The sequence below is a fragment of the Pseudophryne corroboree genome, chromosome 6, assembly GCF_028390025.1.
Source record: "Pseudophryne corroboree isolate aPseCor3 chromosome 6, aPseCor3.hap2, whole genome shotgun sequence".
NCBI lineage: Eukaryota > Metazoa > Chordata > Amphibia > Anura > Myobatrachidae > Pseudophryne > Pseudophryne corroboree.
In genome coordinates, this window is record NC_086449.1 from 501,883,468 (window position 1) to 501,901,241 (window position 17,774).

The 17,774-nt window shown below is 44.7% G+C and overlaps 1 protein-coding gene across 6 annotated transcripts in view; it reads left to right on the plus strand.

Annotated features, from left to right (window-relative positions):
* The window catches only part of USP15 (ubiquitin specific peptidase 15), a 258,720-nt gene that overhangs the window by 90,076 nt on the left and 150,870 nt on the right, over positions 1 to 17,774 (plus strand). For 4 of the 6 annotated variants that reach the window (XM_063927377.1, XM_063927378.1, XM_063927379.1 and 1 more), the window contains one exon: positions 16,159 to 16,303. In XM_063927377.1, the coding sequence (XP_063783447.1) occupies positions 16,159 to 16,303 (145 nt within the window). Of the gene's footprint in view, positions 1 to 2,426; positions 2,594 to 2,906; positions 3,109 to 16,158; positions 16,304 to 17,774 lie in introns of those variants that run through there. The other 2 variants (XM_063927382.1, XM_063927381.1) reach the window with 2 other exon arrangements.

Genomic DNA, 17,774 nt, shown 5'->3' on the forward strand with positions numbered 1-17,774 from the left:
TTTTGCTTTTCTATGACCAGACCTGGTGTCTTATGGCCCGTGTCTACAGCCGTACTTAGCACGCCTTTAACGGCATGACTCTTGAGTCATCCCTGTTCATGGCTAAGGGCTTTTCAGGTCCAGTCTTACAGACCATGCTAAAAGCAAGGAAACCGGCTTCAGCTAGAATATATTATTGGATCTGGCATACTTACTTCCAATGGTGTGCTGTCAGACGTTATGACCCTGGGGTCTTTATGACTTCTAGATTCCTGGCCTTTCTACAGGCTGGATTGGATTTGGGCCTCTCCGAAGGTTCACATTTCTGACCTTTCTGTGCGGTTTCAGAAACGGAATGCCCCATTGTCAGATGTTCGAACTTTTGTACAGAGAGTTCTTCAAATTCAGCCTCCCTTTGTCCCTCCGTGGGACTCCATGGATTTGTCTTTACTTCTAAGGCCTTTACAAAAATACCCTTTTGAACCTTTGGATTCGATAGACCTTAAATTGCTCACAGCCAAGACAAGTCTGTTGGCTGTTGCCTCTGCACGTAGAGTATCGGATTAAGGGGCACTCTCGTATCGTTCCCCATTTCGTTTTTTTTTTCATCAAGGTAGAGCTGTTTCCATCTGAATGAGGAAATTGTGGTACCGGCTTTCTGGTCATCAGACCTCTCTGCAGGTGAAGCCTCGCGGGATGTGGTCCGGGCCTTAAGGATATACGTGCAACATACTGACTCCATCAGGAGGACGGATTCTCTCTCCATATTGTATGTTTTCTATCTAGCCGGATGGATTCTTATGGCCATAACACAGGCTTACACTCAGGTTAATCTTCCCCTGCCGGAATCAGTGAAAGCTCTTTCTACTCGCTTCGTGCGTGCTTCGTGGCAGCAAACCATGGGATGTCTGCAGAACAACGATGCAAGGCAGCCACATGTTCATATGTCCACACGTTTCTTAGGTTCTATGCCTTTGATACGTTTGCTTCTCAGAATGCATCATTCGAACGCAAAATTCTCCTGTCTGCTCAAGATCATTCCCACCCGTTATAACTTCTTATGGACAGCCCCAAGGTTAATTTTTATTCGCTGTATTAGATTAGATGTAGTTATTATTTATATACAGGTGTGTCACATACGTAATCCCGGCGGGCGTAATGCCAGCTGTCAATATCCCGACAATGGCATTCCACCCGCCAAAATGCCGGCAGCAGGGCAAGCGCTAAGAATCCCTTGTGGGCTTGCTGTGCTCACCACAGGATTTGTTCTCACTATGGGTGTCATGGATAACCACGAGTCGGAATAGCCCTGGTGCACCGGGATTCCGGCTGCCGACATTTTCGGCTGTCGGGATTTCGGCGCCGGTATCTTGAGTGCCGGGATACCAACAGCCGGCATTGTAACTGCATCCCGTCCAGGTATGTCCTCATAGATCTAGCCTCAATACGCCACGCAGCATGAGATGTCTGGCGTGAGTGAGCTTCCAGGTCCCATGCAACTTTGTTAGCGTTGGGCGTCTTTTTCTTTTTTTTTTTTGGCCAAAAAAGCATTTTAATTTCAACATGATGTGACTAGGATGCACCAGGAGACTCTGCTGATTAATTTGATATGCAACACTTGTATATTGTGTGTGACTGAGTCTATGGCCCTGATTCAGCATGCAAAATCAAAATCTTTCTCTAATGGGCCCATGTGCATTGCAGGTGGGGCAGATATGTTAACATGTGTAGAGAGAGTTAGATGTGAGTGGGGCGTGTTCAAACTGAAATCTAAATTGCAGTGTAAAAATAAAACAGCCAGTATTTGCCCTGCATAGAAACAAAATAACCCACCTAAATCTAACACTCTCTGCACATGTTATATTTGCCCCACCTGCAGTGCACAGGGTTTTGCCCATTCGAGAAAAATTTTGCTTTTGCGATCCATGCTGAATTAGGCCCTGTATGCGGAGCACAATGGAACTTATATTGGAAAAAAGCTGCAGCTGCTACATTCTAGCACTACTGTACAAATACAGATTCAGAGACTCAGTCGCACACAGATATACAAGTTTGCATGCAGTATCATATCAAATAGGCACTTCTCCTGGTGCATACTAGCCGCATTGTGTTGCTACTAAGACGCTTTTTCTACATAAAAGATGCAAGACGCTAGCTAAGTCTCATGGGACCTGTCGCACGAGAGGGCCTGTTTGGCGTGACTGCAGCAATGATGTACAGTATGAGGACACATCTATACATCCAAAACACTAGATTGAAAACCATGTTGCACCTGATCCATCTCATTTTGAGACTGCTGACTGTCATCACTGCTTGTGGTATGCAAGTCCTTTAAAACGTTATGTATTTTATATATTATGTTGTGCTTTATATAGTATTCTGTCACTTTGCAAATAAATCCTCACTGTGAATGACATCACTAAGGTACCTTGGTGTGTGTGCTCTGTGACTGAGATGCATGCATACTAATTTACCAATAATCTCTCCACTCCGTAAATAACGGCATTGTGTACAGCTCTGAATCACAGGTTCTTCAATTTTTCGCAGATGTCTGTAAGGACATTTCAGTTGCTGCACCTTCTGAAGATTGAGATAAGGTCAACCACCTGCTATTGTAAGATTTGTAGCATGTCTCATGCATTTATTTTACCCAGCAATGCTTCCCTCACCCCACTCCCAGTGTCATTGAAAATACCTACATGTTGTTTACAATGATTTGTCCTGCACCGCCACTTCTCCACAAGCTTACAAACACCCATGGTTTTTATAACTGTGTGGACTAGTGGTGGTGCAGTACAAAACACTCAAAGCAGCATATAAGTATGTACATACAATGTATATTATGTATATACATATAAATGTCTTATATTGGGCATTTGCATATAAAATTTTAATCTGTAATAAATAAATGTTTTTATTTATTACAGATTTGTGACAACTGGAGCAAGCTTTTCATCTCTACACTTCTATTTCTTGCTGGGACTATGACCATATGCAGACTAGTGAGAAACCACATCATTATTTCAGAGATCTTGACATTGAGGGTCATGATATGGAGAGCTATAAGTGAAGATTTCAACAATTATACCTATTTTCCACATTTTGTCGCAGCAAACAATGGCAAACCATGTAAGATATCCAATGCCTTTTAATGATGATTCCTGATTTTTTAGAATGAAAAAAATGTCTAATTGGTATTGGTTTTCTATCATAGATAAATATAACAAAATATTTGCTGCCATCCAATGGGATAGTATATATTCTAAGATTGCTTTAATTTGCCATTGCCAGGAACTAATGATAAACCCTTTTTCTCTATCGTCCTAGTGGATGCTGGGGTTCCTGAAAGGACCATGGGGAATAGCGGCTCCGCAGGAGACAGGGCACAAAAAGTAAAGCTTTTCCAGATCAGGTGGTGTGCACTGGCTCCTCCCCCTATGACCCTCCTCCAGACTCAAGTTAGATTTTTGTGCCCGGCCGAGAAGGGTGCAATCTAGGTGGCTCTCCTAAAGAGCTGCTTAGAAAAAGTTTAGCTTAGGTTTTTTATTTTACAGTGAGTCCTGCTGGCAACAGGATCACTGCAACGAGGGACTGAGGGGAGAAGAAGTGAACTCACCTGCGTGCAGGATGGATTGGCTTCTTGGCTACTGGACATCAGCTCCAGAGGGACGATCACAGGTACAGCCTGGATGGTCACCGGAGCCGCGCCGCCGGCCCCCTTGCAGATGCTGAAGTCAGAAGAGGTCCAGAATCGGCGGCTGAAGACTCCTGCAGTCTTCTAAAGGTAGCGCACAGCACTGCAGCTGTGCGCCATTTTCCTCTCAGCACACTTCACACGCAGTCACTGAGGGTGCAGGGCGCTGGGGGGGGGCGCCCTGGGAGGCAAATGTAACCTATATAAAGGCTAAAAATACCTCACATATAGCCCCCAGAGGCTATATGGAGATATTTAACCCCTGCCTGGATTCACTAAATAGCGGGAGACGAGCCCGACGGAAAAGGGGCGGGGCCTATCTCCTCAGCACACGGCGCCATTTCCTCTCACAGCTCCGCTGGTCAGGACGGCTCCCAGGTCTCTCCCCTGCACTGCACTACAGAAACAGGGTAAAACAGAGAGGGGGGGCAAATTTATGGCGATATTTTGATATATATAAAGCAGCTATAAGGGAGCACTTATTATAAGGCTATCCCTGTTATATATATAGCGCTTTTGGTGTGTGCTGGCAAACTCTCCCTCTGTCTCCCCAAAGGGCTAGTGGGTCCTGTCTTCGTTAGGAGCATTCCCTGTGTGTCTGCTGTGTGTCGGTACGTGTGTGTCGACATGTATGAGGACGATATTGGTGTGGAGGCGGAGCAATTGCCAAATATGAGGATGTCACCCCCTAGGGAGTCGACACCAGAATGGATGCCTTTATTTATGGAACTACGGGATAGTGTCAACACGCTAAAGCAGTCGTTTGACGACATGAGACGGCCGGACAATCAATTAGTGCCTGTCCAGGCGACTCAAACACCGTCAGGGGCTGTGAAACGCCCTTTGCCTCAGTCGGTCGACACAGACCCAGACACAGGCACTGACTCCAGTGGTGACGGTGACGAATCAACCGTATTTTCCAGTAGGGCCACACGTTATATGATTTTGGCAATGAAGGAGGCGTTACATTTAGCTGATACTACAGGTACCACTAAACAGGGTATTATGTGGGGTGTGAAAAAACTACCTATAGTTTTTCCTGAATCAGAAGAATTAAATGACGTGTGTAATGAAGCGTGGGTTGCCCCTGATAAAAAGCTGATAATTTCAAAGAAATTATTGGCATTATACCCTTTCCCGCCAGAGGTTAGGGAGCGCTGGGAAACACCTCCTAGGGTGGACAAGGCGCTAACACGCTTATCTAAACAAGTGGCGTTACCCTCTCCTGAGACGGCCGCACTTAAAGATCCATCAGATAGGAGGATGGAAAATATCCAAAAAAGTATATACACACATGCAGGTGTTATACTACGACCAGCTATAGCGACTGCCTGGATGTGCAGTGCTGGGGTAGTTTGGTCAGAGTCCCTGATTGAAAATATTGATACCCTGGACAGGGACAATATTTTACTGTCGTTAGAACAAATAAAGGATGCATTTCTTTATATGCGTGATGCACAGAGGGATATCTGCACACTGGCATCACGGGTAAGTGCTATGTCCATTTCGGCCAGAAGAGCTTTATGGACGCGACAGTGGACAGGCGATGCGGATTCAAAACGACATATGGAAGTTTTGCCGTATAAAGGGGAGGAGTTATTTGGAGTCTGTCTATCAGATTTGGTGGCCACGGCTACAGCCGGGAAATCCACCTTTCTACCTCAAGTCACTCCCCAACAGAAAAAGGCACCGACTTTTCAACCGCAGCCCTTTCGTTCCTTTAAAAATAAGAGAGCAAAGGGCTATTCATATCTGCCACGAGGCAGAGGTCGAGGGAAGAGACAGCAACAGGCAGCTCCTTCCCAGGAACAGAAGCCTTCCCCGGCTTCTACAAAAGCCTCAGCATGACGCTGGGGCTTCTCAAGCGGACTCGGGGACGGTGGGTGGTCGTCTCAAAAATTACAGCGCGCAGTGGGCTCACTCGCAGGTAGATCCCTGGATCCTGCAGATAATATCTCAGGGGTACAGGTTGGAATTAGAGACAGATCCACCTCGCCGTTTCCTGAAGTCTGCTTTACCAACGTCCCCCTCCGAAAGGGAGACGGTTTTGGAAGCCATTCACAAGCTGTACTCTCAGCAGGTGATAGTCAAGGTACCTCTTCTACAACAAGGGAAGGGGTATTATTCCACTCTTTTTGTGGTACCGAAGCCGGATGGCTCGGTAAGGCCTATTCTAAATCTGAAGTCCTTGAACCTGTACATAAAGAAGTTCAAGTTCAAGATGGAGTCACTCAGAGCAGTGATAGCGAACCTGGAAGAGGGGGACTTTATGGTATCCTTGGACATCAAGGATGCGTATCTCCACGTTCCAATTTACCCCTCACACCAGGGGTACCTCAGGTTCGTTGTACAAAACTGTCACTATCGGTTTCAGACGCTGCCGTTCGGATTGTCCACGGCACCTCGGGTCTTTACAAAGGTAATGGCCGAGATGATGATTCTTCTTCGAAGAAAAGGCATATTAATTATCCCATACTTGGACGATCTCCTAATAAGGGCAAGGTCCAGAGAACAGCTAGAGATGGGATTAGCACTGTCGCAAGAAGTGCTAAAACAGCACGGGTGGATTCTGAATATTCCAAAATCCCAGTTAATGCCGACAACTCGTCTGCTGTTCCTAGGGATGATTCTGGACACGGTTCAGAAAAAGGTTTTTCTCCCGGAGGAAAAAGCCAAGGAGTTATCCGAGCTTGTCAGGAACCTCCTAAAACCAGGAAAGGTGTCTGTACATCAATGCACAAGAGTCCTGGGAAAAATGGTGGCTTCTTACGAAGCAATTCCATTCGGCAGATTCCACGCAAGAATTTTCCAAAGGGATCTGTTGGACAAATGGTCAGGGTCGCATCTTCAGATGCACCTGCGGATAACCCTGTCTCCAAGGACAAGGGTGTCTCTTCTGTGGTGGTTGCAGAGTGCTCATCTATTGGAGGGCCGCAGATTCGGCATACAGGATTGGATCCTGGTGACCACGGACGCCAGCCTGAGAGGCTGGGGAGCAGTCACACAAGGAAGAAACTTCCAGGGAGTATGGACGAGCCTGGAAACGTCTCTTCACATAAACATTCTGGAACTAAGAGCAATATACAATGCTCTAAGCCAGGCAGAACCTCTGCTTCAGGGAAAACCGGTGTTGATCCAGTCGGACAACATCACGGCAGTCGCCCATGTGAACAGACAGGGCGGCACAAGAAGCAGGAGTGCAATGGCAGAAGCTGCAAGGATTCTTCGCTGGGCAGAGAATCATGTGATAGCACTGTCAGCAGTGTTCATCCCGGGAGTGGACAACTGGGAAGCAGACTTCCTCAGCAGACACGATCTTCACCCGGGAGAGTGGGGACTTCATCCAGAAGTCTTCCACTTGCTGGTAACCCGTTGGGAAAGACCAATGGTGGACATGATGGCGTCTCGCCTCAACAAAAAACTGGACAGGTATTGCGCCAGGTCAAGAGATCCGCAGGCAATAGCTGTGGACGCGCTGGTAACGCCTTGGGTGTACCAGTCGGTGTATGTGTTTCCTCCTCTGCCTCTCATACCAAAAGTATTGAGAATTATACGGCAAAGAGGCGTAAGGACGATACTAGTGGTTCCGGATTGGCCAAGAAGGACTTGGTACCCGGAACTTCAAGAGATGATCACGGAAGATCCGTGGCCTCTACCTCTAAGGAGGGACTTGCTTCAGCAGGGTCCCTGTCTGTTTCAAGACTTACCGCGGCTGCGTTTGACGGCATGGCGGTTGAACGCCGGATCCTAAAGGAAAAAGGCATGCCGGAAGAAGTCATTCCTACTTTGATTAAAGCAAGGAAGGAAGTAACCGTGCAACATTATCACCGAATTTGGCGAAAATATGTTGCGTGGTGCGAAGATCGGAGTGCTCCGACGGAGGAATTTCAACTGGGTCGATTCCTACATTTCCTGCAATCAGGATTGTCTATGGGTCTCAAATTAGGATCTATTAAGGTTCAAATTTCGGCCCTGTCGATTTTCTTTCAAAAAGAATTGGCTTCAGTCCCTGAAGTCCAGACCTTTGTTAAGGGAGTGCTACATATACAGCCTCCTGTGGTGCCTCCAGTGGCACCGTGGGATCTCAATGTGGTTTTGGACTTTCTAAAATCTCATTGGTTTGAACCACTAAAGAAGGTGGATTTGAAATATCTCACATGGAAAGTGACCATGCTTCTAGCCCTGGCTTCGGCCAGGAGAGTGTCAGAACTGGCAGCTTTATCTTACAAAAGCCCATATCTGATTTTCCATTCGGACAGGGCAGAACTGCGGACTCGTCCGCATTTTCTCCCTAAGGTGGTGTCAGCATTTCATCTGAACCAGCCTATTGTAGTGCCTGCGGCTACAAGTGACTTGGAGGACTCCAAGTTACTGGACGTTGTCAGAGCATTAAAAATATATATTGCAAGGACAGCTGGAGTCAGAAAATCTGACTCGTTGTTTATATTGTATGCACCCAACAAGATGGGTGCTCCTGCGTCTAAGCAGACGATTGCTCGTTGGATCTGTAGCACAATCCAACTTGCACATTCTGTGGCAGGCCTGCCACAGCCTAAATCTGTAAAGGCCCACTCCACAAGGAAGGTGGGCTCATCTTGGGCGGCTGCCCGAGGGGTCTCGGCATTACAACTTTGCCGAGCAGCTACGTGGTCAGGGGAGAACACGTTTGTAAAATTTTACAAATTTGATACTCTGGCTAAGGAGGACCTGGAGTTCTCTCATTCGGTGCTGCAGAGTCATCCGCACTCTCCCGCCCGTTTGGGAGCTTTGGTATAATCCCCATGGTCCTTTCAGGAACCCCAGCATCCACTAGGACGATAGAGAAAATAAGATTTTACTTACCGATAAATCTATTTCTCGGAGTCCGTAGTGGATGCTGGGCGCCCATCCCAAGTGCGGATTATCTGCAATAATTGTACATAGTTATTGTTAACTAATTCGGGTTATTGTTGAAGGAAGCCATCTTTCAGAGGCTCCGCTGTTATCATACTGTTAACTGGGTTTAGATCACAAGTTGTACGGTGTGATTGGTGTGGCTGGTATGAGTCTTACCCGGGATTCAAAATCCTCCCTTATTGTGTACGCTCGTCCGGGCACAGTACCTAACTGGAGTCTGGAGGAGGGTCATAGGGGGAGGAGCCAGTGCACACCACCTGATCTGGAAAAGCTTTACTTTTTGTGCCCTGTCTCCTGCGGAGCCGCTATTCCCCATGGTCCTTTCAGGAACCCCAGCATCCACTACGGACTCCGAGAAATAGATTTATCGGTAAGTAAAATCTTATTATTTATATGTTTGTAACCAACAAAGCATGCGAATAACTGAAACCGTTCCCCAAGTTTGGTCTCGATAAATGTTACGTTATAGTCTGAGTGCCTTGTGGAATATTCTCTCCGCATCTTGTCTGAAAAGTGGAGATTTCTCATGGCAACAGTCATAATGGATGTGGGAGGGGTGCATCTGTTGCTATCAAGGTTCCCCCTTACTTTACGTAATTATGTCAGACAGTGATAACCAGGATTTGCAGAGAACAGTATGTTCAATGCCAAAACATTTTGTCCACTGGACAGACTATTTTATTGCACCTGAGGGAGGAAGTACCTTAGTAGTATGATATGGCGTAGTTATGTTGCTAGAAAAAAATATAATAAATAAGATCAATAGATCAATTTATCAAGAGAGCGCATTAGCAATTTATTATATCAATAAATTTCCATAAAAATTAAACAGTTTAAAATACAGACACGCACAGTAAAAATTACATACAATATTACTCTGTAATGGCAATAAAAAACTATGGCTCCTATAATGAATAAGGAATGGTTATAATCACCATTTGTTTATAAATTCCTTAATTCAGCTGGATCCAATCCTTTTGATGTGCATAAAAGGGCTAATTGTTAAATGCTTGTAACAAACAGTTTACCGTCCACGTCTCATCCTCTGATGAAACTGCCATTGCACATCGGCGGAGAAATAGGCATTTTGGACTTGCACTGAACTTATTCTCAGCGGGTCACCAAGTATTTTGGAGTTCATTCTTCCCAACCATCAGGCAGGCGAACCAAGGAACGGCAGGTCCGCCAAATTACCTAGCCAAGAGGTCTGCAAATAAACTCCTCTCCCGGCTGGAAGTAATACGTTGAACTCTTATATATGACAAGTGCAGCGGCATTCTGCAGAGATGGGTCGAGCATAACGCTGTTATTTCCAGCACTTACAGCGTCCTCCCTGCCCTGCCTCTTAGAGACATTATCTGACCGCAATCAGGGCTTTGAATCATACTACACTGTGTGTCTCCTCATCACATATAGTCCTTCTGTGCTGTTACCTGTGAAAGCATTATAAGGTGGACAATGCTCATTGATTCTAGCACCAGGGATTTAACTTGCCAATAACAAGTGTACCCTAAAGGAGATGTGGACAGTATACTGTGTGTATTTTAAACTGTGTAATTTTTATGGAAATGTATTGATATAATAAATTGCTAATGTGCTCTCTTGATAAATTGATCTATTGATCTTATTTATTATATTTTTTTTTTTCTTGTTTACTATTGGCAGGACAGTACTGCTAAATTGGGAGCGGCATTACAATTATAATTATATAGAAATTGGTTAAGCTTGTTGGCTTGGAAGCGCTAAGACTTCGTTGTTGTATGTTTAGTTATGTTGCTGTTTTGTGTGCATTTAAGAGAAAAATAAATAAAATGAATCCAAAATATATAAAAAAAAAAGGAAGATGGTTATTTGTTCTTTTACATGGCCAGAAAAAGTGTTAATGATTAATGTAATGTGTAGTTTATTTTTATGGTTTTCTCATGACCGTTAAAATATACTGTATATATATTTATTACTATATAATAAGGTCCGCACAAAGTAAAATAATAACTATACCAGCAAGCTGTCCAGCAGAACTAAAATTCACCAAAATGCAATTTTCTGAATAATTGACACCCTCAGGGCCTGATTCTGAGCTGCACACAGCTCTTTGTGTGGCCGCATCTATTCAATTTTAGCAAAATGCACATACGCTGCAGCAAGTATGTGCATACCTCTTAACCAGGGGCGGATTGGCCATAGGGCTCACCACGTTTATTCCTGGTAGCCCGACGTGTCTGTGGCACCTGCTTTATGTGTCGTCACGTGCACCCCTTCCCCCCCCCCCCCCCCCAGGCAGCCCACCACACTTAGTACACTGCATTGTCCCCATTCATTTGTTAATTTGTTACTCCATGTCTGCAGTACAGCAACTCTGCCATTCAGTGACGCTGCCATTGCTACACAGTATGTTATATCGATTACGCTTGCCCATGTCAGGCCACGTCTACAAAAATGTACAGGGACACTTTTAGTTCCCAATCCGCCCCTGCTTTGACTATCCTGAGTCGGACAAATCATGGGCGTTCCTCATCGGCTGCTAAATGGGCGTTTGTGGGTGGCAAATGGACGGCAATAATGTGAATGTGCACAAATGAACCATCTTGAGTGTTGTGGGCATGTGGCCAGTGTTACCGCCTATTGTGAGTTGTGCCTATGCTGAGGGGATCTCTGTTTCAGATGGATCTCGTTAATGATGATGACTGTGTGATGTGTATGCTGAAATGTGCATTATCATTCCTTTGGCAAATTATTTTCAATCTGTTTGCAGCAGCATAATGAGCTAAGTGTGACTCACAGTTGGAAACTGAAGCCTACCAGTATGGAAAATATTTCACATGTGATTCAGCGTTTGCTGTAAAACTTCTTATTTACTTTAGTAAATAATACATAGATAAAATGTACATGTGGCGAAGGGGACATTTTTATATATTTATTGTATGAATTGCGCAGTCACATCATATATCTAAAAATATTTAAAACCGGAAAATGTCAGTTTTACTTTTTCACTTGCTAAGGTAACTTTTCTTAACAAATAACAAACTTAGGATGAAACGCATAAACCTTCTTTGACAATTGTGTATTTCAGTGGGCAGTACATAAAGTATATATTTGTTTGTAGGGGTTTGACATGGTTGTAAACATCATAGCTTAGATATTACCAATATTTTAGGCTTGTTGTGGTGTAATCCTAAATTAAGTCACAATGATATGATATGAAGTGGTATGATATGATTTGAATATGTTTTCTGCAAGATACGGTTTCATGCAACAGGGCTAATAAAGTATGAGTGGTGTGCAATAAGTTTCTGGATGCCCAAAATGTATTATATTAACAAAGTGAACATTACATTTTTTTCACGTATTCACCAGAGGAGTCTACACATAATTGCATGCTCTCATATTACTTGGTAAAGCAGCTGGACCAGTCCAAAGTAGATAAGTTTTCTACATGCAAGATGAAGTTCCCCACTGCAGCTTCTGGTGACTAAAAAAAGTGAATCCCACCCAACTTGCGCTTCATTTGTGGGAACATGAAGTCACAAGTGGGCAGGTCTGGACTGTCCAGTGGATGACCAAGCTCCTGAATGCGTTCAATGGCCAGTAAATTCACCACTTTCCTAGGCTTGTTGGCAGGTCCGTGGAAAATGCATCAAGAGCATGTATTCTTGGACGACGTCTGGAAATGGCTTCCAGCACTTGCAGCAGTCATTGGTTGGCATACCAGTCCCCAATGACGGTGCTGTGCTGCACAAGTGGTACGGTAGCTACATGACCAGTCTTAACCACAAACATAGCCACCATCTGGTTGGCCACGCTGTGCTCCTGTCAGAACTTCTGTGACAGCTTACCTCCAACTGGGGACTATTGGGCCAACTAGCGTAGCATTTCATGTGCAGATACCGCCACAGTCGCACACACAATATAGGCATACCACATATCATTTTAATCAGTAGAGTCTGCTTGTGCATCTTATCTGCACAACAATGCAAATAAGATACCCAACGTTAGCAGAGTTGCACGGGAACGGCCGGCTCTTTTGCAGTGGGTGGTATATTGAGGCTAGATATGAGGACACATCTGTTTTAGCTTTTTGACATTGGGTTGGATTGTAGTATAGACTTAGGGGTATATGCAATTAGCGGCGAATCGCGGCAAATTATCGCCGTTTTTTAATTCGACACAATTCGACGGGTGAATTCCGGCAGGTGGCTTCCGGAATTCACCATATTCAATGAAAAACGGATTAGACAGTCCCGCGGGCGAAAAACGGCCGATTTGCCGCGATTTAAAAAAAACGGGGAAAAACCCGGAAAAAATGGCGTGGGGTACCCCCTCCAAAGCATAACCAGCCTCGGGCTCTTCGAGCTGGTCCTGGTTCTAAAAATGCGGGGGGGAAATTGACAGGGGATCCCCCGTATTTTTAAAACCAGCACCGGGTGCTGGTGCAAAAAATACGGGGGACAAAAAGAGTAGGGGTCCCCCGTATTTTTTACACCAGCATCGGGCTCCACTAGCTGGACAGATAATGCCACAGCCGGGGGTCACTTTTATACAGTGCCCTGCGGCCGTGGCATTAAATATCCAACTAGTCACCCCTGGCCGGGGTACCCTGGGGGAGTGGGGACCCCTTCAATCAAGGGGTCACCCCCCCCAGCCACCCAAGGGCCAGGGGTGAAGCCCGAGGCTGTCCCCCCCCATCCATGGGCTGCGGATGGGAGGCTGATAGCCTTGAGTAAAATGACAGAATATTGTTTTTTCCAATAGTACTACAAGTCCCAGCAAGCCTCCCCCGCAAGCTGGTACTTGGAGAACCACAAGTACCAGCATGCGGGAGAAAAACGGGCCCGCTGGTACCTGTAGTACTACTGGAAAAAAATACCCAAATAAAAACAGGAGACACACACCGTGACAAGTACAACTTTATTACACACTGCCGACACACATACATACTTACCTATGTTGACACGCCGACTGCCACAGTCTCCGACGATCCGAGGGTACCTGTGAAAAAAATTATACTCACCTGCCAGTGTCCAGAGATAAATCCACGTCCAGAGATAATCCTCGTACTTGGCAAAAAAAAACCACGAACACCCGAACCACCGGACTGAAAGGGGTCCCATGTTGACACATGAGACCCCTTTCCCCGAATGCCGGGACATCACGTGACTCCTGTCACTGAGGTCCCTTCAGCCAATCAGGAAGCGCTACTCCGTGGCGCTCACCTGATTGGCTGTGCGCGTCTAAGCTCAGACAGCACATCGCACAGTTGCCTCCATTACTTTCAATGGTGGGAACTTTGCCGTCAGCGGTGGGGTTACCCGCGGTCAGCCGCTGACCGCGAGTGACCCCACCACTAACTGCAAAGTTCCCACCATTGAATATAATGGAGGGAGCTGTGCGATGCGCTGATAGCTCAGACGCGCACAGAGCCAATCAGCAGAGTGCAAGGACGTTGTGCTCGCTGATTGGCTTACGAGACCTTTCAGTGACAGCAGTCACGGGGGGGGGTCTCTCTGCATTCGGGGAAAGGGGTCCCATGTGTCAACATGGGACCCCTTTCAGTTCGCTGGTCGGGTGTTCGTTTTCTTTTTTTGACAAGTACGTGGATTTATCTCTGGACCATGGATCAGGTGAGTATAATTATCTTTTATTTTCAGGTACCCGTGGATTCTACTTGGAGAAGAGGACCGACTGCTTCGTGTCAACATAGGTAAGTATGTGTGTGTCGGCAGTGTGTAATAAAGTTGTACTTGTCACGGTGTCTGTCTCCTGTTTTTATTTGGGTATTTTTTTCCAGTAGTACTACAGGTACCAGCGGGCCCGGTTTTCCTCCGCATGCTGGTACTTGTGGTTCTCCAAGTACCAGCTTGCGGGGGAGGCTTGCTGGGACTTGTAGTACTATTGGAAAAAACAATATTCTGTCATTTTACTCAAGGCTATCAGCCTCCCATCTGCAGCCCTTGGATGGGGGGGACAGCCTCGGGCTTCACCCCTGGCCCTTGGGTGGCTGGGGGGGGGACCCCTTGATTGAAGGGGTCCCCACTCCCCCAGGGTACCCCGGCCAGGGGTGACTAGTTGGATATTTAATGCCACGGCCGCAAGGCACTGTATAAAAGTGACCCCCGGCTGTGGCATTATCTGTCCAGCTAGTGGAGCCCGATGCTGGTGTAAAAAATATGGGGGACCCCTACTCTTTTTGTCCCCCGTATTTTTTGCACCAGCACCAGGCGCAGAGCCCGGTGCTGGTTTTAAAAATACGGGGGATCCCCTGTCAATTTTGTTCCCGCATTTTTAGAACCAGGACCAGCTCGAAGAGCCCGAGGCTGGTTATGCTTTGGAGGGGGGACCCCACGCCATTTTTTTTCTGAATTTTACCATTCCATCTAAAAAAAAAAAAAAAAAAATATTTTAAAAAATATATAAATAATACTTGTGCCTCCAAAAAAGACAAACCAAGTACCTAATCCCTTCTAATATAAATAGACATGCTATTATCAATAAAAAAAAAACACAAAAAAACATGTTTTAAATTTTTTTTATTAGTTTCACCCACCAAAGTGTGGCGGATTGAAAATGTCGAATTTACTGTCTAAAAGCACTGTTGTCGAATTTCCAAACTTCAATTGAATACACTTTGGTCGAATTTCAGCACTTGTATCATTGCAGAAAAGTCGAGTTAGACAAAAGTCGAATTTCAAAAAGTCGAATTTTGAAAGTCCGTTTTTTGGACGGAAAGCACTGAATTGCATTGACGATTTTTTTTTTTTGGGGCGAAAAATTCCCGAAATTCGACAATTTCGGGAATTCGACCGCAATTGCATATACCCCTTAAAATCAGAAGCAGTAATATAATTTGATTCTATTTTTGCATAACATAGCTAATATTTAGTTGGTATTATGTGTGATTTTTTTTTTTTTTTTTTGGGGGGGGGAGGTTTATTAGTCTGTAATTCGCCGCTGTATTCCTGTGTTTATACTTTGAATAGACACAGGGTCCATGAACTTATTTGTTTGGGTGGATATGACATTTGTAAGCACTTTATTATGTTTACTAACTATCACTCGTTTATAGTTTGTCACATTCATATATCTCTAATTTTGTTGATCTACAATCAAAAGTCAGAAAAGTGTTACCACAGAGACAGAGTTGTATAGATTACCTAAATGGAAAACATTTATACTTCCTTCATTGGCCTTCTCTGTTTTCAGCTTGAGAACATTAGCTCATGCTGTCCTTGTTGAAAAGCTATAAATAGTTCATTTTCTGTCTCTTACTGCTTTGAACTTGAGATGCATCAGCAGCTTTGGGAATTTAGCTGTATCACCTGTAATTAAATAGCAAATATTGAATACTAAAACTGTGCAAATAGGAACACACAAACAGAGCTGGAAATCTTTCTGAAATGATCAATTGCTGTTGGTTATGTTTTAATATTAAATGTTTCAAGTTTGATGTACCTATTGAAAATAGAGTGAGCTGTGAACCTACACATATGATTTCTGGGTAAAAAAAAAATATTTTTTTGTGAATAATATGCTTTTCCTGCCAATCTGTGGTTTACTTTTAACCAATGCATTTGTTTGTATTTTTGTGCTTACAGTGTGAAAAATTCAAACTATTGCCTACCTTCATATGCTGCCTACAAGAACTATGAATACTCGGAGCCAGGAAGACATAATGAGCAACCAGGACTTTGTGGCTTAAGTAACCTTGGAAACACTTGTTTTATGAATTCTGCAATTCAGGTAAAAAAAATAAAATTATAATAAATGACAATACACATTATTAGTGCTCTAGCTTGTGTAGCTAGGTGTATCAGGTAGGCACGACAATGTTCCAGTTTAGAAAAATCTATATGTTGGTACTGTAGGTGCTGTATGCAAATATGTTAAACCAAATATCTTAAACCACTTAAATAACTTGCTCCTCTCCCAGCTGTGAAATGCAGCATATTGGTGGCTCAGATCAAGTTATGGTTTCGGTGACAGGAAAACTCCCAAACTTCCCATTAGGGCGTCTCCACTAAATAAATTGCTACCTGAAGATGTATACAGATGTGTCCTCATTCAACTTTGTTGCAGTCATGCCAAACAGCCCCTCTTGGCAGGCCAGGTCGCAAGAGAGTCTTCTAGCGTCAGGCGTCTTTTTTGGTTATTTTTTTTGCCGAAAATGTCTCTGATATATGACACTTGTATATCTCTGTGCGACCGAGTCTCTGAATCTGTACACGAAGTGCTACAATATAGCAGATGCAGCTTTTTTCCAGTACAAGTTCTGTTCTGCTCTACATACAGACTCAGGGCTTAATTCACTATGGATCGCTATTGAGGATGAATTAGCAAGTTTTACTAACCTGCTACTGCTAAAAATCACATGAGTAGAGCCGCCCAGAAAGTGTAAAAGACACTCACCGAAGCCTTCACAAATCTGCGTATCCATTTGCAGATTCACATTGCATATGCAAAAAATGAGCACCATCGACAGCTGCGGCTTACCCCAGCATACTCAATGCAATGAGAAAGCAGTCGCACCAGGGACCATGTCTTTGAATGCAGTGTTTGCAAATAACGTCAGATACACGCCCCGAAAACGGCCATGACATGCCTGGGTTTACCCAATAACTCCCCATGTTACCACCCATGAACGGTCGCTTCCTGTCAATCAAAATGCATTCTCTTTACAATTAGGCTGCATAGGCAAGGGCATCTCATTTTAGCCCTTCAAGCATGCTCAATGTATTTGCATGGCATGCGCAGTCTGCCTATAATTGCTCACTACGTGCAGTCTCACATTTGCAAATGGTAATGAATCAGGCCCTCAGTCACACACAATATACAAGTGTCGCATATCAAATTAATCAGTACAGTCTCCTCATGCATCCTAGACGCATTTTCAGCAAAAAGAGACTCCCAACTTCAGCAAAGTTGCACGAGATCTGGCGACTCACTCACACCAGGCATCTAGCACTGCATGGCATATTGAGGCTAGGTGTAGGATGATGTATATGTACCTTTCACATTTACCATGATACTGTAAATTGCTATAACCGGGATGCGGTTAAGATACCAGCTGTCAGGATGCTGGCTGTCAGAATACCGATGCCGTAATCCTGACCCATAAGTATAGTGGGTGGATTAGGGTTATGGCCAGGGTGGGGGAGGTTAGGTTTAGCTGGGGAGGTGGTTTTAGGGTTAAGCTACGAGGAGGGGTGGTTAG